The 20,021-nt window shown below is 38.7% G+C and overlaps 1 protein-coding gene across 4 annotated transcripts in view; it reads right to left on the bottom strand.

Annotated features, from left to right (window-relative positions):
- The window catches only part of SLC12A4 (solute carrier family 12 member 4), a 51,007-nt gene that overhangs the window by 23,154 nt on the left and 7,832 nt on the right, over window positions 1-20,021 (bottom strand). For 2 of the 4 annotated variants that reach the window (XM_054840090.1, XM_054840093.1), the window contains exons 2-4: window positions 10,209-10,486; window positions 6,639-6,733; window positions 4,734-4,865 (exon numbers count right to left, since the gene is read on the bottom strand). In XM_054840090.1, coding sequence (XP_054696065.1) covers window positions 4,734-4,865; window positions 6,639-6,733; window positions 10,209-10,380 — 399 coding nt within the window. In that variant the 5' untranslated portion in view covers window positions 10,381-10,486. Of the gene's footprint in view, window positions 1-4,733; window positions 4,866-6,638; window positions 6,734-10,208; window positions 10,487-15,295; window positions 15,764-20,021 lie in introns of those variants that run through there. The other 2 variants (XM_054840089.1, XM_054840088.1) reach the window with 2 other exon arrangements.

Genomic DNA, 20,021 nt, shown 5'->3' on the forward strand with positions numbered 1-20,021 from the left:
GTCTTTGTCAAGATTATGTATTGGGGCAAAAGGAATTGTCTTCTGATACTAACAGAAATGACACTTGTATTTAAGTATCCTGAGCAGAGGAAGGTAAGGATTTTTAAACAAATTGTTCCAATGCTACAGTGGAGCAACATCTCCTCAGGGTATCATTTATAGTGTACCTGCTTCCTCAAGAAGGGGAGGTTTAGATACTTTTGGTTCAAACACCTTTGATTCACATTGTGTCTTCAGCTGCCTGCCTTCAACTGACACAGGACTAAATAACGTTGTCAGGCACTGGGCAGATTTTGCCCTGCATAAGGGCTTCCTATTATTACATTAATGTACTCTTTGCCTCTCAAAGGGACATTCCACATAATTTATCATCTATCTGACCATTCATCTGTCAGTCATCCCCCTCACAACATCTTTGAACCCAGCAGCCAGCATCAAGTGAATTCATCAGATGTGTGGCATCTCAGAGGTAAAGCAGTTTCTAAGAGTTTGTCAAAACTGGCATCTGGGAAAAGGAAAGAAGCCCAACCTATTGCTTCTACGCAAGAGAAGCAAGTGGAGCACAGCTATTATATATTCCATATAATAGTTTTCCAAGCACTATCCAAGCAGCTGAGTTTTCAGCCTGCCCTTTACACATCTCCCAACACCTGCTTCCTTTGCATAAGATTCACCGTAGCTCAGCTCTTTCCTATTTTCTCCCCCAGTGGCCCTCCAGCTTTGCTCTACTGCTCATCTCCTCCTCCTCCTCCCTTTTAAGTGGCCTGTTATGTATATCGAGTTACAAGCTAACTTCAGCCACAGAGGAAGAGAAATTGTGCATTAATTGTGTAGTTATGAAACTACTGCAGAGCAGAGTAGCCTAGCAGATGCGTAAGTGCGTGCCTGCAGACAAAACCCAAGCCATGGTATTGCTAAGTGTACCTCAGGCATAAGAATTTACTCTGGATTTTCTTACCCTGTGGAATAAAAAAAATACTGGTATGAAATAATGATCCACAAATACTACTTGAACCAGCTTGCTCACAGCAATATTTAACACCAGTAATCGGCAGTGACTTGACCCTTTTTTATAGCATCTTATAATCAGTAAGCGATACTAAACCAGTGCTGAAGTCTCAAGGGAATGCCATCTGAAATAAGAAGGGTATTATGTTCAGTCTCAACAGCTACCAAATGAAAAAAAAAAAAAAAATAACACCCCATGTTGCATAAAGGAAATAAAACACAAAAACATTTTGAAGAACACTGGTTTAGATCAACCAAGAATGGACAGAAAAATCCCGAAAAGAGTCTCAGTTTCAGTGATGCAGATCGTGTTTCTGTTCACTCTAATCAGCTGCAGATGCTTAATTGATACAAATATTGATCTGAGTCTGAAGGACATTATTTCCATTGTGCCAGCGTGACGGGTTATCAAAGCACTTGGCTGTAGGGCTCAGGAACATTGATTGGTAATGACAGCTCTTGCGGTTGCTCTGTAGCATGAGCACAGACAGCAGCACAGAAATGAACAGCCTTACTAAAGATACATGAACTAAAATAATCTAATTTTTTCCATCATGAGAATGGGATATTTTTATAGCACTGTGTCTATTAAGTGCTTTCATACAAGACCGTATCTAGAAAAAATAAAAAGCAACCCAATTTTTACCCTGTTACATGGAGTAGCATCAATTTTATCTGATGCGTATCTAAGACAGAATACTACTATCAAAGGTACTAAACGGGAATGCTGAAAGAGGGTAATGTGTTTATACTAAGCTGCTTTGCACTGAAACTGTCCTGATCTTCACTGGCATCTTCCACAAACTCTGCAGCAATTATTCCAAGAGCTTAGAAGGGGGATAGTCACATAATGTATTTTCAGAGCTTGTGGAAACGTTCAGGTCTCTTTTGGTCTTGTCACTGTAGAAAGCAGGTTCCGACACCAATGATCTCCACAAGCTAAAGGACATCATTCTCTAGTCCTTCAAGCTTAAACTTTGGAAGAGAGATCTCATTTATTCGATACCCCCCCCCTCAGAGATTTGACCCCTTCATGTGCATGCAACTGCCTTGTCTCTTTTTTGTGTGTCTGGTTTTTTGTTGCTTTGGGTTTTTTGTGGTTTCTTTTAGGGTTGTGTTTTCTTTTAATTTGAATGGATACGTGTGTTTTAATTTGAATGGATAGGCAAGGGTGCACTAGGTCACAAAAAGGTATTCACTGAGACACCTGTCTTACCTGCTCAAATAGAGAATTGTATATTCGCTCACTGAAAGGACTGCTTTTGTCACTCAATTTTTGAATACCAGATCTAGAGTCTGCTCACCTTCCTCACTCCAATTCCTGTCTATAAGTTGCCAGTTTCAGTAAATGACACATCAGGCCAGGCATCTTACCTTTTGTCACACTGGCTGGGTACGTATTTGCTGAGCATACCCAGTACAGCATTCAGCATTGAGTCAGTTAAAAACAGAACCTGCTATCATGCTGGGGTGGATACTGATGCTTTTGTACTAATGCTCAAATGAGAAGGATAAAGTAACAGCAGTATATTGATTTATACTTCAAAGATGATTAAAAACAAATGCGTAGAACAATCCCATTTGCACAGTTTCTCAATACCTTCAATCCATAGCATTGTGCAATTACTGCTTTTGAATTTCCTGGGTTTAATGGCTGTAATTATTGGCCAAGTTAATACTCAACCTTCTTATATTCTAAAGATGTTTAAAATTTCATATTGCTTATGGCAAGAAAGGGAGAAGAAATTCAAACTACAGTTATGATATTGCAGCTGATGTAATTTATCCCAGAGACAGACATGCTAGGCAAAGATTCACTTAAGGAAACTGCAGTGTTTACACAAAAAATACTGAGATATTAACACAGGATGATATTGTCACTTTTGGAATGGTTACCTGACCCATGCTACAAAAAACATCTGAGAAACCTGCAATCACACATTTTTGGGACAAGGGAAAGCATAATTCAGGACAATCCAAGTATTAAGCCCAAACTCTATTGTGCCATAGAAGCATAGCTTTAACAAGAACAACAGTCCTTTTTTAGGGCAGTAGACAGTTTGAAACTATGCAAATGTTTACATAAACCATACCTAGATGTAGAAATATTAACAACGAACCTTACATGTTACTCTACCAGGGATTTAAAACAACTTCTCAGTTTCCTGTTATTTGCCTCATTTTACCTTATGAATCCATAGTGCATTTGCTTTAACCAACTTTACACTATAGACCCATCACCAAATTCTCCCAGTTCTTTTTACAACAGGCAAGTAAGCGACTAACCTTCACATCAGACTGCATCTTACCCTGGTATTCTGGTCAGGCAATTAATAAGGAAATAAACAGCAAAAGCAATCAACATTTTCTCAAAATAGTAAGGACTGTTCCTATTGTATCCCTCTCCATTCTATCTTTGTTAGGGTAACAATCAATCTGCTTTTGATAGGAAGAGGCTGAAAATTACTTTATATTTTGCAATAACACCACATTAACAGCTGATGCAGCTGACATTATTCCCACCAAAAGCATGCTAAAACAGAGATGCAGCTGACTGAAATGTCACAAAGGTAAAAACTTTAGACTAAACAATTAATATAACACCAAGTACCACACAAAAGAAATTCACAGTTCAGATGTTTAAAATACTTTTTTAATGTAAGCTTACAGTATCAGAACACAGTTACTGCACCCAGACGACCTTCACTCAGTCTTGTAATGATGTCATAATAACCACAATATTACAGCATTTCAGTCCATGTGGTCTCAGATAAAATTAAATTTTAAGCTTCGTGTTGACTAAACAACTTTGTTAACCCCAGTGTAAAACTGTGCAGAGTAAGGAACTGGAGTGCAAGGGAGCTGCAGTCCATCTTTCAGCATGGGGTAACATGTATTCTCTTTGAGAACAATGTGCTGTTTTTCAACATTATCACTGCCATCTCCTTTTGAAATTGCTCAAACTTTGACAGCGCAGTACTATAAAATCAGTAGAATTCAAGTGCTATCTTAGTTTTTTTGAAAACTTTTCTTTGACAAAATTTGCAAGCAATCTGACAGGCCTGCAAATGCCATAAAATGCAACCATACCACTTGAGGGTTTAGCACGAACTGAAACACTTGCCTGATTGCCAGAGCACTGTGAAGAGCGGTTGGAATACAGCCCTCCTGATAGAAATCTACCTACCAACAATCAAGCCGCACCTTCCACATAGTTATTACAAGGTCAAAATGGGCTAACCACCTAAATGCAGATCCTTTGGGGCAGAATTCAGTTGCCTAACACCAGAATGACACTTGAGCTGCCCCAGGGTGTCCAATCTGACCTCCACCCACCACTCTAGAAGGGTGTTGTCTCCTGCAAGTCATCTGTCATACCTACCAGGCTTGTAGAGATGTGTCCGATACTGCTAGGCAGCTAAAACAGCACTAGGAAAAACCTGGGGGGGGGTGTGGTTTTTTGTTTATTCGATTCACCGCTAAAAGCCTGTCCTCCTTACCTAAAGGCATACCAACTGTATGTAACCACACTGTAGTGCACAGTGCTTAACCACTACATCTGCCCCAATTCTTTGGTAACATCTGGTTACCTACAGAGTTATTTCTTTGCATCACTGTCATGGCTGCTGGCAGAGGTTAAGATAAAGCAGAAAAGAGTCCAGCTCCCCAAAAATCACAGAGGGAATCGTCCTGTTCTCCTGGCCACGGAGAGAATCTTTACTTACTTTTGATACTTTCTTCTTTGAGCCATCAGTACTTTCTGCTTCTTCATGTTCCTTAACACCTTGGGTAAGATTTGTATAGTTGACCAACTTGCCAAGCAGAGATGACACTTTTGGTCGTATATCAAGTTCTTCCTGTGAAAGATGACAACGAGTCAACTTCTGCAATTCATAGCATTTATGGAGAGTGACTGGGGTCACGCCTTCCTTGGCATGCCTGAGGCTGCCAAGGAACACACCAGGAAAATCATCCAGGGAATGACAGAATATTTCATTGTGCCTGCACCACTGATGAGAGGATTTAATTTTCTGAAAGGAGAGCAAACCTGACAGGAAAAGGCTTTGCCAACAGGTCTGCACCCTTCTCCTCAGGTGCTGAAAAACATGAATTACAGCAGTGAAGAAGAAGTCTGAGCCTTGGGACTGTAAGAAAATGGACATGTACCTTGCATGTATCTCTAATGTCAGCTTACATCAACAGATACACTTTTAAAAAGGTCGAGTTGCCAAATAAATCAGAGATTTAATGATTAAACTCCGGCCATTGTTTGCATGCATGCATGCACTCTGATAATTTTATTACATTTTTCAAACTATGTAATCTAATTTATGTGCATCTAGATAAAAATCCCAAAAGCCACAGGTATGGAGGCCTCACACCTTTACATTCATCCCACCCAACTTCTGTTTCTGAAAGTATGTTCAAGGGGAAAAAAGAAAAGGAAAAAAAAAACCCAGAACATTCACTTCCCCTTTCTCTTTGAAATTAAAATGTCTTACAGGTCTAAATTGCACAGTAACTAATGCATGGTAAAGAGAAAACAACTTTCTACACAGGAAATACAAACCTATTTAGAAAGATTTCTCCGTTGGAGTTTTATCATATCTCTTCATGTATCATCACAAAGAGTTTCTTGGAGGATCAGTACATTATGTACTAAAGAGGTTGAGACAACACATGCTTCCTGTTCAGTTGAGCAGCATAGCCTTTGGGATGCTACCTGCTCCTCCTCCTCTTTAGTAGCACCAAAACAGCCTGCAGCCCTGGTGTGGTACTGTGTTATTCCTTATGAAAAAGGCAGGCAGGTGACCAGCAGCAGTTGTGCCACAAGTGGCCAATTCTTCATGATCTGCAAGTGAGTTTATGCTGATCACAGATTTACCATGCCTTGGAGGGAGGAGACACCACAGCTGGGAGCATGCTTCAAAGTCTTTTAGCTCAAGCACACTGCCTGCAAACACGGTGGTCGTAGCATTTCCATGGTGAGTTCCTATCTAGCAGCAGGTTAGTTACACTTGCCCCACATGGAGTTCCCAGAATGGGAAACCCCAAGTACATATCCTTCTGTTGGACTTGGTGTGGCTCCAACTGGCCTCCTGCATGAAAGTCTGGTCCTCCTTACTTCCACATGGAAAGAGTCATACCTCTCTGCCTCACAGTCCCAAGTGGTCGTAAGATCTGAGCTTTGTCATCACACAGGTTATCTCTGCCTGGTACCTTGGACAGACATACACCCACAAAAAAACATGTGGCAGAGAAATCCATATTACTGATATGGTGCAGTTGTAATACAGAATACCCAGCTAATTTGACTACCTGAATTTAGGCACTCTCCTGCAGAATAACATGGTCCTTCTTAACACAGTAAATCAGCCCACGCTCATTTTCCACACTCATTAGCCCGCAGTGTCACAGCTTCACTATTTAAATTATTCAGGTCACCTCTGGTACCATTATATTTTGCCACTGTGTAGACATACCCCTAAACACACCAAAGGCGCTCAGATTTGCCATGCACTGATTAGGTACCACCTGGACCTTTGCAAAGCTTTGTCTTCCACTTAATACCATGTGATCTTGGAAGATCACAAATCACATTAGAAGTAAGAAAAACAGTTAGAAATTACCTCAAACAAGGCCAGGTTTCTGTCATAGTAATCACCTCCCTTGCCAGCTTCTGAACTGTTCAGGAAAGGACTGTTTTCTTTATGGTTGCCATGACCTGCAAAGAAAAAAAGAAGCAAGTTTTGATAAAAGCAGAAGGACAGACTTTGTAACCTTGACAAAAACCACAGAGAATAAACTTGTTTGGTCAATTGAATCTGCTTCTTTTTAGTATCTAAAGTTATGCAATGTTATCAATATCAGAGGTGTTAGTCTCAAGGTAGAGTTATTTCTATGTCCACTCCTCCATTTTCATTAAAATAGAATAAAAAGTCACCTCAAAGTAAAATTTACAAGTAGGGTCACAGCTACAGCACTATCTGCACCTTTATTCTCTAATGTTTCCTTTTATAACTATTTCTTATATAGAACGGCAACAAGTGAAAAGACAGTTCTTGTACACTTAGAATCATTACTAACGCTATGAGCAACTTCTGAGCAGTATGTCCAAACAGATTAGGTAGATTTAGTAAGACTGAACAACTCAGACTATATTCTGTTATCTCAATACAAGTCGGTATCAACCAAAGTCCCCCTCCTTTTTTTGTTCCTGGTGTTATTTTGTTGTTGTTTGGTTTTTTACTATGCCCACTAATCCTAGACATCAAATGTGCTCACTTCACGATGCCTTTACCCTTACTGTATTGTGAACATTTAGACTGTGCATTCTTCAGACTCCTCTTATGCTTGTAAGTTAAAACCTAACATTAGGCACAGTAAAAGCAAAGTATTCACATATGCAATGAACAATACAAAAAAAAGATAACATGGAAGATCAGTAGAGCTTTTTTAACAAGTAGTAACTTTTAATAAAAATGTAAGGGCACTATAGTATAAAATGAGCTCTGGAGGGGAAAAAAAAAATATTAAATTGATTCCAGTATTCAGAAGTTCTCGGACCTGTGGGCCCCATTACAGTCTGCTTGACAAACAAAAATTCTTTTCTTTTGCCTATAACTCTTTACTCCCTGCTCTTTCAGCCAATACAAACTACAGAGATTTCCAAGAGTATCTCCTTAAGAAAGGATGAATCCAAGGAATACTTTTTTTTCTAATTTACAAAAAAAAGTAACCATTAAAGAAATCGAAAATAAAAAAAAAAACCCTGATTATCTCAAATGAAAATGCTGCAAGTTAAAGTAGTATTGTACACTGAATGCATAAAAAGCAAGAGATTAAACAGATAGATTTTTTGGTGCATATTTTCAACGATTAAGGTAATCAATTCAACAAGGTTACACTAAATTATTTTAATATAACTGAAGTGAAAGTATCTCTGCATTTTGAAATCTCAATCAATGTACAAAATGAACCTAACAGGAAAATACAAGATTCCTCCCCGACACACAGTTATGAGCATATACCGCACTGTCACAAAAGTAATTGCTATAAGCGATAGTATTATGAGAAAGTTCAGTACTATTCTTACTGAGGGGAAGGGAAGCATGGAAAGAAGCACAATTTGCTGGAAATTGCTGACAGGTGCTTTGAACAGAACTGTGGAAAAACAATATTCACAAACAACAGAGGTTTTTTTAAGCTTGTGGAAGTAAACACTTCGCTGACCAAAAGTATTTGTAGATAGCAGTCTGCTGTGTTTACGTGCCTATTGCTTTTCCCACAGCTCTGACAACTAACACCAAAATGTTAATTAGCAGCTGCCTTGCACAAGTGAGCTCAGCTTATTTGCTGACCCCACCTACATGCAAGATGTTCATTGCTGTACATTGTAGAATTTTTTGCACAACTAGAAAAATATCAGTAAGCTTAGCAACACACTATCAAAATAAAATATTTAGCAACTTCAGCAAAGGTAAATATTTACAAAAATCTGCAAAAACTACTTGCTTGCTGTATTTGTTATGTCTATATTAGCAGGAGGAGCATACAAGATCAATGTTGTTGCCCTACGTATTGTAAGCTATACTGCAGGCCATTCTATCCTATTGTGGTTGAAGTACATTTGCGATTTTTGCTGTGGAAATGGAGTTATCTGCCATATAGGTTTTACCCATGAAACTGGATACAGGTGCAAATGATGGCAACATCGACAGAAATACTGTCTACTTGGTTCTTCGAAACTTTGGTCTCTGCATCTCATCATTACACCTAACAAACACAGCAAGGTCATGAGCAACTTTATTCTGCTTTCTCATTTCCTACATACTAGCTCTGGTAACTGAACATTTGAAAAATCAAACTAATTTTATTTATTTTAAATCACTGAGTGATTTTTAAATCAATTCTTTACTGTCTTAGTCTTCCTTGTTCTTCCATCAGGAACCTTACCTTACAGATGCAGCTTACCACTGTCTCAAAAAGCATCATGGGCATTCCTTCACGTGTAATGCTTACAGAAACTCTCACCCTTTTTATGTATAAAATCACACCGTTGTCGAGATAACTCATACATTCAATCACAGACTTTTATAAGATGACAATTGTTTTGCTCTTTCAAAATACCAAGCCTCTCATTACCGTCATCAGTATAACCTATCCTTAGTTAAGAAAGATTACTTCATACAATTTCTCTGAGCCTGACAAAGATCAGTGACTTAAGATGAATCTTCAAGTTAACTGGCATTATTTTTTAGATGCATCTTCATTTTACTTCCAGTAAATTTTTCCCAATTGGTCTCTTCAGAAGCTTGCTCTCTCTCAAAAAGACCTTCCAGCTCCTCTCTCATTCTTCATTTGCATTTTTAAGCATCACCCAATTCCTTCCCATTAGACTTGCCCTCTGAATTTGACTCCTTGGTGTGCTTGCTTTATACATCTTCCTGCACACAGGAAGCCCAAAGAAAACTGCAATAGAAAAATCAGTAGAACTAGTCACTGGAAATAGAGTATTGTTTTTGCAAATTGCTAGGGTGCATTTTTCTCTCAATGGAGAAGTTCAGATGATAGAGAAATACAGCTGGCATTTTGCCACATTCACAGTGCTAGCTCTGTTATCCTGAAAGTACATACAGATTATGAATTACTGTAGACAATGCAAAAAATAGAAGTGAACTTTCCAACTACATGATTCTACCGATCCAATGAAATGCCACATTGAAAGTGTACAGTGTTTGAGAGGGGGTTCAACAGGAAGCAAAGGAGTCTAAGTTTATATTTAAGTTCTTTACAATGAGACCCTATTTTAACTTCACCAATATGTAGAACTGGGTGCTGCAGAGATGTGTGCCAATTCAAGAACAGTACTCTGTTGTTAAGTTAAATACAGCTAATTAAATGATAGCCAAAATCACCCTCACCACAGCTGCATGTTCGGTTCAATCTCTACTTTTCAGACATGTCCGAAATCACGTCACCAAAGCGTTCATCTCATTTTCTCTCTTTCCATATCCTGTTTCCAGTTTCATGAGTAAAACCTACAGCAGATGACCATTTCCTCAACAAGGACCACAAACGTACTTTGACAAAACAGAACGGACTGCAGCACAGTATACAATACGTACTACAATAAAAAAAATTTGTCTAGTATACTCCATCTGCCATTGAGCAATACCAGCAGCTTCAAAGAGACTTACTTGCATGGGAAGAGCTTGTAATCTCCATCACTTTTGGAAGAAACCGGAGGTGACCTCGGAAAGCTACTCCGGGGAACTCTTGCCCCAGCTTCGCACGAGGACAGTTTACATTCTGAAGCATGAAGTCTCCTGGACAAGCACCATCTTGTGACATGCGTACAGTTTTCCCCATTCTGAGTTACCAAGTCTTTGGTCTTGGACAGTAGCTATGTGGTGTTAGTTTTCATCATGCAAGACTGTTTTGCAAGGAACATTTCTTAAAGAGGGAGCTATATACTCTGCAACAGAGAATAATTTATTTGCCTTAGTCCCTAATTAATCTCAATTTTTGAGGCAGGCAAGCTATATTCCAAGTAGGTTAATGTTTCCTCTTCACTTGTTTCATAGCTTCTTGGTCTTCATTATCTTTCAATAATTAAGGCAGTTTATTTCTGAATGCTACCAGTTCTCTTCCAAACCAAGTAATTCTATTTCCAGCCACGAGAATTATACAATTTATCTAAACATCTCCACCACAGTTTCCTGAACTTTTTAGAGCTCCCCTACTCAGGTACAGACACAGGTCTCTAGAACAAGGTTCATCATCGTGTGGATCACCTGAATTCCATAAAACATCAAAGATGTCCATGGAACAAAACCTAAAAATCCTACGTGTGCATACTCCCATACATGCAAACACACAAGCCCAGGAGACAGAATAGAAGCAATAAATGGATGTCAAAACTTTTGCCTAACTTTTATCTCACTGCCAAGAAAAAAACACTGTGGCAAAACTGCAGCAGATATTCTACTGACTGGTTTTATTTTATTCTTCTCCAAAAGGTTTATGATGTCTTTAGTTTATTTAAAAAAAAAAAATATTAAGAACACAGAGGACAGTGTTCACATTACTGCTTTCCTTCTGGAAGGGGATTAGGCCACAGAGACACAGTTTCACTGCTTGAGCACTCCGAGTGCAAGTCTTTTGTGCAAGCCATTGTGTTTTCTTCAGTAACTGAGGGATGAAAATCAGAATTTAGAGAGAATTACAGACAAAACACATAGATGAAAGTAACTATGAGAAAGACAGATTAGTTAAGAAATGAAAGCTGAACAATTAAGGCATAGTGAGACTATCATAAAGACAGACCAGGAAGGTTCACAGTGATAAAGTCTACTCAGCCAGAGTAAAAGAATAATCATCCATGTGAGAAGGTGGCAGGAGCAGTTGCATGACTCAACCTGTCGAGGTTTTATTCTCCTCTATTGTCAGTTTCTGAACTCCCTTAAAGAAAACCACCACTCCCCTACTTCATGATGTTCAGTTAAATAAGTGGAAATTAGTACATCTTAAAACAGCCTCAGATCTTTCCCTTTTGACATGACTAACTCGGAGATGCTCACCTAGTTCTTATGGAGCCTCTATCTACCTGACAAGTTAAGGCATGCTGAAGGCACAGATAGACACAGTCTGCCTAGCTTTAGTCTAGCCAGCACAGGTAACAGGAGAAGTAAAAATATAGTAATGCTAATTAAGCTGCAATAAGGCTTAAAACATATAAAAAAATATTCCCAAGAGGGCTGAACTTCTGGTAACAAACTTCTGCCACTTTGCTTTTACAGGCATATATCTGAGCTAATAAAATGCAGTTGGTAGAGGTACACACACCACGCTCAGACATGCTTTGCCAGGCAGACAAGCTGGACAAAGCTCCCGATATGGCTACGACCTGCGATGATGGCATGCAGAGCTGCCATAATCCTCCCTGCCTGAAGTATCAAGAGCTAAATCTTAACTAGGGGCTAAATTTCCTGAAAGAATTTTAGCATAAATCAGAGTACAAATGCTACAGTTGACAAAGAAAGAAACCCATTGGTTTATTTACCTCTTTATAACTGACAAACAGCAGATATTTACTAGAAAAACAGCTCAAAGGACAGCCCAACACTCCTCCCCTCAATGTAATTTAATTTCTGGAGCAACGTTAAGAGCTAATGTCTCACTTGTAATTGTACTATGCATGTACAGGCTCCTTTCTGTACACCACAGTAAAAAAAATTTGTAATGAAATAAATTGTAGAGCAGCTAACACCACTTTTTTCTGTCATTCAGATACTGTTTTACAAGCATCACTTGCCACAAAGCCTGTGATAGCTAGGGACACAAACTGAGCTATTTTCATGCACCAAAAAAATTATTTAATCTTAGACTTTTTAAATATAAAAAATTAAATCATTCCTATTTTTAATATTCCATCTACAAATAACACTGGGATCTAAGATTAGAAAATAGAGTTGATAACCAAGCAGTTGGTGTGGGCTTCCTTTAACCTAATTTCAGCTATCTAAACAGCAGGCAGTTATAGTCAACTAATCATGTAGGCTCGCTTTTTACTCAGAAAGAGATGGCTCAGTTAGCTGATCCCCGGAGTGCCTCTCCTGTACACGCATCTTGGCATGCTGCAAATCACCTCTAAAGAGAGCCTAACTTAAATAAAAATCTAATTTATAGATGGTTTAAGGTATGCAACATTTATCCTACTTTGGAAAGCAAGTTAGTTCTGTTCTGATTTATTTATGCTTTTCCAGATTTTCACGTGTCAAGATCTTCTGCAAATTTCTACACAACAGGTAATCAAGCCACAATTCAGTTTGATATTTGACCACAAAAATAAAATAGGTTTGCTACACTGACTGTTCTCACAAGACCTAGAAGCAAATGAATACACCCAAGATAGGTATTCTACAGGAGGAAAAAAAAAAAAAAGAAGTTAGAGGAACAATGGGATTGCTGCAAACAGAAATTATTTTCAGGTAGAATGCTTCCTTGCATAATCAGGTAATTACATTAGTCACAACATTATTTTTGAAGACATGTGTTCACAGCCTTAAGGATAAAATTTTAATATAAAAAGCTGTCCATGTCCATTTTTATTGCAATTTGGGGTTTTGGTTTGTTTCTACAAAAGAAATTAACACAGTTGTTGAGAAAACACTTTCCAGATGTTAACAACAATACTACTTTCCCAAGCATTTGTACTGTGAGATAAAACTTGGTTGCTATGTTCAGATAGCATTCTTCTCATCGTTCACTAGCAGTGAAGTTTTGTAGAACTAAGTATTGCTGAAGAACAGAAAGCTCTAAACAAGTTTCTTGGCCTTTGCGAGTAGTTCAAGAACCCCAATACCTCCACATTTCAGCAGCATTCAAGAGCATTGCTGAAGTATATCAAGAGACTGTCATATTAAGATAACCTAAGAAACATGTAGACAAATTGATGTCAAATACACTCTAAATCTGCTTATATACTTTATTTATGCATTTCCTCACATGTGGCTGGGCTAAACAAAACTCTTATTCACTCTCAGAACTGTTATGAAACCTCTTTCTTGGTTCATTTGGGAGGCTCTAACAAATTATTCAATTTACAATTATATTTTTGCAGAGATCATTATCTCTAAATTTCATAAACAGAAACCAGATATTGCTTCTTTTCTTAAGTTACTCAATTTCAACTGCTTAGCAAAAATGCTAATCCAACATCAGTAATAGTCCAAAGTAGAGATCTTATTTAAAAATAATAATAAAAAGAAGACAGCCTATTAGAAATCTTTGTTTCTCCATGGACAACACACAGCTAGCCAGAAACACAAAGCATTTATAAAATTAAAATTCTGATTACAAACTTATTTGTGACAGCAGAAAAGGCAGGTGACATCACAAATCTGATAATGATTTCTGACTTCAGCTACAAAGTAGCCAATATTATCCAAAGCACTTTTTTCAAGCAAAACCAGAAAGTCATGATTTAACTTTCAGGTTAAAATGAGAATTCTGTTATTTTGCAGTAGCAAAAGACTGATAGTGGCATTCCAAGCTCAGAAAAAAAACAGTTCTCAAAATATTCTGAACACTTTACTGAGTTCTTGGGGTCAGGGGCTGTGTTTTAGGTGTGGGTGTTTTGGGTTTTTTTGTCAGGAGTATCATATTTAGATCAGAAATTGGAGAAACAGGAAATAAATAGCATTGCATGTAGTTAGATAAAACTCATTCACACTACAAACTAGGCATTGGTAATGAAATAACTAAGTGAAATCTGTTAACGCCAGTTCACCTAAGACCTTGGGATACCAGGTCTTTTTCACTGAAAGTGGCAGAAAGCATGAGCTGTAAATTCCAGGCTGACCCAGTATTTTATAAAAGTAAATGCCAAAGTTGTACTAGGTAACAACCCATGCACCAATAAGGCTGTATGAGAGGAAAGAACAGCAGAATGAAAGGACAGATCTTTACCTGGATAGCTTTTAGGCAGCAAAGAGATCCTCTGTAAACACAGGCTCAAACTCTCAGTTACACTAACAACACTGAATTCTGACGTGTCAGACACAGACACACGCTTCCATCAGAAACTGCAGCTTGAGGACAAACTACTGACATTAATGGGTATTTTAAGAATATATCATGTTCATTCACCATTTTAAGACTAATCCATAACATTATTTACTTCACTGTTAAATTGACAGTGTCATTAAAATTTTGAGTTTACTGAATTTTACCCAGCAAGTACAAGTATGCTTCTTAAAATTCATTAAAGACTACACTGCAGATACCATGTACACATTTATAATCAGCAACAGCTTTGGCATCTACAAAAGCAACACAAGCAAAGCACAGTTTTACCACGAAGTAAATTAAAAAGCTGCATTGTTGATAATATATTAGTTCCTCTGAAGCAGTTCAGAGTCCTAAAGATTACATATTTGTTTGTGTGCTGCATGAAAGAAACAGCCAAAACTTTCCCAGACAACCTATGCAAGTTAGGCTTGCACCACGGTACAGAGTTAAGTGTACAATTAAGCACAGATCTTTGATTTATCCCTAGATAAACATATGTGAAGTTACTATCAAACTTCCACTGTACTTTGCAAACCTAGATTAGAGAACAGCTTTACCAATCAAGTTGACTGATACTACACAACTCAATTTAGCAATTTATTAATCCTGCGTTTCAGAAAGCACAATGATTTTATTCTTCAGTTAAGATACACAGATAGTTTCAGAACACCATAATCCTTTGTAGGTATTAATATCAACATGAAGTACTTACCCTTTAGCAATAGCTCTTTTGCCATTTTCAGTAATTTGGTTTACCATTATTCTTCTTTCTGCTCTTAGTACATGCTTTAGTAAATGCCTTCTCTGTGAAGTCCTGAGGATCGGACAAGTTTAATAATAGTGTATTCCCAAAAGAACTTTTTGTACCTCCTCTGACAAACTGATTGCTGGCTGCAGTGTTGAATGTGACTGATCTCTTTCAGGAAGCAAAAGGGTTTCTTACAGAAAGCTAAGCTGACACTGATATAATCCTGGCATTATAATCCTTTCAACGCTGAGAAAATATACAAATGTCAGGATCTTACTGAAAATGCTATTTGTGAAATCCAAATCCAGCCACATTTAAGAGGCACATTGCCAGCTGTTTGCACACTTATTCAGGAAAGTGTGTGCCACAGATCTGCTGCTTGCTGAGTATGGAATCAGACAGCATTTTAAAGCTGCTAATGCCACGAAAAGTATGGCTCTGTGACGTTAGCCCTCCAGGCATTTCAGCTTTCAAGTGAAAACAGTGATGTATTTCTTTCCATCTTCAATAGTTTTTAATATGATTTGTCCATTAATGGGTAATCATATGCAAGATCACCAAAAAAACCCATCAGTGCGATGAAATGGAGGTTTATATAAGATACTTAAGTAAATAGTAACTTAATGATTCTAAGCAGTTCATAATTACCAGAACCCGCTCCATCCTGCCCATTCATAAGGAGGTCCTCTGGATACCAGCACACACCACACTGAGACTTCTCTATGTTATACAGTAGGTGAAATCACCAAGAATGCCTATGTAATTCAAGATGCCAAGTCACTTTTGAGAAATTGGATTTAGGAACTCACATCACTTAAGAGCTTTCCTAATACAACTTGTCATTGCCAGCTGAAAAAAACACTATAAAAACAACCTTTGTACTTTGCTGTAATCCACTTCAGAGGTTCTTTCATGTGGAACAACTCCAGATCATTTCTCACGACTATCCTCCCTGAAACTCTGTCCCTTCACGTGCATGAAGGCACCTCAGATACAGCACACCCTGTATCAAAACACAGGGAGAAGCATTTGAGCATTTTCCCTGCCTCAGGAAAAGCCTCTTACCTTGGTGTAAAGTGTTCTTGCTTCCCCTGGGAGACAACAACGTACATCTATGAGACGAGCATGCAGATTCCATGCGATATTCAATTCACCTTTCTTTCCAATACCAAATACGGAAAACTGTTTTCAGCCCTCTATCTGTTCAGCTGACCATGGCTGTGCAATGCAGTAAGATGAGAGAACAACAAAAAATCCAAACTCAAAAAAAAAAAAAACCCCGCAACACACACCACAATTTCAGGCATATCTGTTCCCTTCTCCAGTTCAACATCCGCCAAAGAAACAATTGTACAGGCACAAACCATGGAGTGAGAACAAGTAGATAGGAACAGCGACCATCCAGTCAATACTGCCACCAGCTCAAAAAACTTCCTACAGGGAACAAGTGGAAATAGAGGAGATATGAGCCAGGGTGCTAAATATCTCCAGTCATACAGAAGATAACAGGAAAAAGAAGACTTAATTCCTTTGTACAGTATGTAATGCATAGAATGTACATACATTGAAATTTACAGTGTACATTAACAGACAGCTACATCCACTCCTGGAAGACAGCAGAAGCATCTGTAATCAGTTACAGCTTCTTGTGAAGCCTTGAATGTTAAGTTTTCAGTTAAGTCATATAGAAAGTGCTGAATATCAGATTTTTCTTATATTTGAGAAGTACTTTGTTCCATGTGAAAACAAAGTGTGTGTGAGATTTTTAACTAAGGAAAATAGAAAATTAAAAAAAAAAAAAAAAGACAAAGAAGAGCTAAGCTTGTATATGCTCCAAGGATGAAGAGCTGACCTTTCAGTCAGCCAAAACTCACTCTAACTCCAGTCACAATACTTAAAGAAAGTACAAGTCAGCATGAGACTTCTCCAAGTGACTCCATCCCACTGAACATTTTAGAGGGTGGAGAACACCCTGACATTGCACATGATAAGAAACCACAGCACTTGTAAAATACATATATTCAAACACACGTTTATAAAGAGTTCACAGGTCTTGCAAAATAGCACAAAACATTTCACACTGTACAACACGGAGCACAGACCAAGACAAAGTCAGATATCTGGAGCAGCCACAGTGGCTTTTATCATCATTTTACAAGAAGTTCATCAGTTTGCAAGAGCATCAGAGCAAAATGAGTACAGCACATTAGCTTACAGAAACTCTTCAATGAGCAATGGGCAACATTAGATCACTCGCCTTCTGCTCCACCAGTCTGGGATTATATCAAACTCAGGCAACAGAATCTGACTCAGAAGAAACTCAGGGACATATGTCCTGCTAAACATATGCTCCTACCACAAAGTCCAGAATACACTGTCTTAAAAGGGCAAAGACAAAATACTGCAATTAAATCATTCTCTGTGTGTTGCCTTGAGTTACAGCTTTAAAGCTTCCTACATGTATGCTAAAAGACATCTTAACACAAGGCAGACAATCATCCCGCTGTCTGGTTACATAGTATTGGGATTTACCAAACATAGGTCAGCTATACCCCCTCCCTTAAAGTTTGGCTGCAACATCCCTGAAATTAATCCCTGACATTGATACCACATTCTCTGGAACATAGAGTCACATCAAAAATGAATAGTTTGTGTCTTCTCAGGCAAAGTAGCCAAGATATGTTATATCCATGTGGGAATTAAATTCTGATAAGGTTGGCAAGGGTTGGCTTGTGATGCTCTAGAAACAGCTGTGCCCTGGAGATCACGTCCCAGTACAGGGTGCAGAACACAAATATGGATCAAGGGAAAGAATCCTGTTGGGGGGAGACAGACAAGCAGTATTGCTGCTGAACACTTCATATTGTAAAATCACAGACTGGACAGTGAAAAACCTTAGTGGAAGAAAACAAAAAATATTTGGGAGCCACAGGTTTTTAAATCAGACCTGCAAAACTATTAAAGAACCTCTACCTTTGTCCTTTGCATCAGCTCTGGATACAAACACATACAAAGCAAGTAGTAGTAAAAGTAATGTGAGTGGCATTATTTAGAAGTGGATCAGGAAGGCAAAGCTCCTGAATGCAAAGGTAGAAGGTGGAGGAGAAATAGTATGTTCTCCATCACAGACAGCAGCAGCTACACCATCTTCTTGAATTGCTCCTAGTCCTGACTCAGATCTGACCTCCTACATGGAAATTCAGAGGTGGACTTTGCACACAGTAACTAAGCTCAGGGCTGCTCAGCTTGTAAGTAGAGACCGGGTCATAACACAAAGTAGCATTGCTATAGATAATTTTATGAGAAACAACTATACTCCAAGGCATAAAAATTGTGGTTTACTGCAGCAATCAGCAATTTAAAGTATACAAGACCAAGTCTCAACAAGTTTGCCCTCCTTAGGAGTTACTCAGCCAATGAGCAGCTTATAATGGCACACCATAAAAATCCATTTCCATTTGACGTGGAAGTGGAAGGCAAAAGTTTGGATGGTCTAACCTGCTTCATGATAAGGAGGTATCTGTGGTGATTGACGTTCCAAATCCCTCAGATAAATACAAGAAACTGCTGGCTACTGGTAGGAGATGAAAATGAAGGCTGGCAATTAGACTGTAGAAAAAAAAAAACAAAACAGTTTTGTTCTGGCATAATTAGCTTGAACCTATACATAGTACAGCATATGTCTGCCCTGAACACAGAGCTCTGCGTCATCTCTCCTCTCCCAGGATCTTGTTATACAATCTCTGCTACGGTTCCCTGCAAGCCAGCTTCCAACATTAGCTTACAGCTTTGATTCTAATTTTCAAAGTAATCGATGGATTGCATCCTAATTATATTATAGATCGCACGTCAATCAATAAAAAAGTTGGGCTTCTAGGACAATGCAGGTCACTTGGGTGGGGAGAAGGGGGCAAATAAAGCATTCTGGATTCAAGGGGGTGCACCTGTGGGACAAATTTCTAGGGAACATTAGGCAAACCCAGCATCTGAATGCCTTTGGAAGTGCTGCTAAGCCATGCCCTAAGCAAAGGAGCTTCCCCGATTCCTGTCAGAGTACTGCGACCACCAATACAAAGGTGGGATGATGACTGTCCCCTCACCAGTACCAGCAATCTCCTCCCTCACCCCCAGCTGCCCAGCCCAGCCTGGCACTGGCCTCTCATCTTCTGCTCAGCATAACACCATTTCATTTACATTTTCAACAAGTCTTAGGCTGCCTCCAGTCAACACAGCATAGCTAACTTGGCAAAACTGCCAAATTATCAACCTTCCCCATTCATCCATAAGCTAAGCGAGTGAAAGCTCCTTTTGGGCAATTAGCGCTTTATTCTGCACATTGGACTCCACCTCTCTGTCCTACAGAGCAGAATGAAGATCAAAAGATGAATAAGAAAAAATTCTACCAATTACTTTTAGCAGCAACAAAAATTTTTCGGGGGGAAAAAAAAAAAGTATTCCCAGAACTGTTCTAACCTATACCTCTGTTGCTCAGACATGAATTAAGACTGCTAGAAAGTAAACAGTCGTCTTTTCCAGGCCAAACCTAAGGCCTACCACAAGATCTAAGGCCCTATTACACGACCTATTAGGAAAAAATGCTGCTCCTCTAACTCCAGTAACTTCTTTTTATGGTTCAGAAGTGACAGTTTGAGACTGGGGATCAATGTTTAAAATAAGAGTCACTGAGGAC

This window comes from Grus americana, chromosome 13 (genome assembly GCF_028858705.1).
Source record: "Grus americana isolate bGruAme1 chromosome 13, bGruAme1.mat, whole genome shotgun sequence".
In the NCBI taxonomy this organism is placed as follows: domain Eukaryota; kingdom Metazoa; phylum Chordata; class Aves; order Gruiformes; family Gruidae; genus Grus; species Grus americana.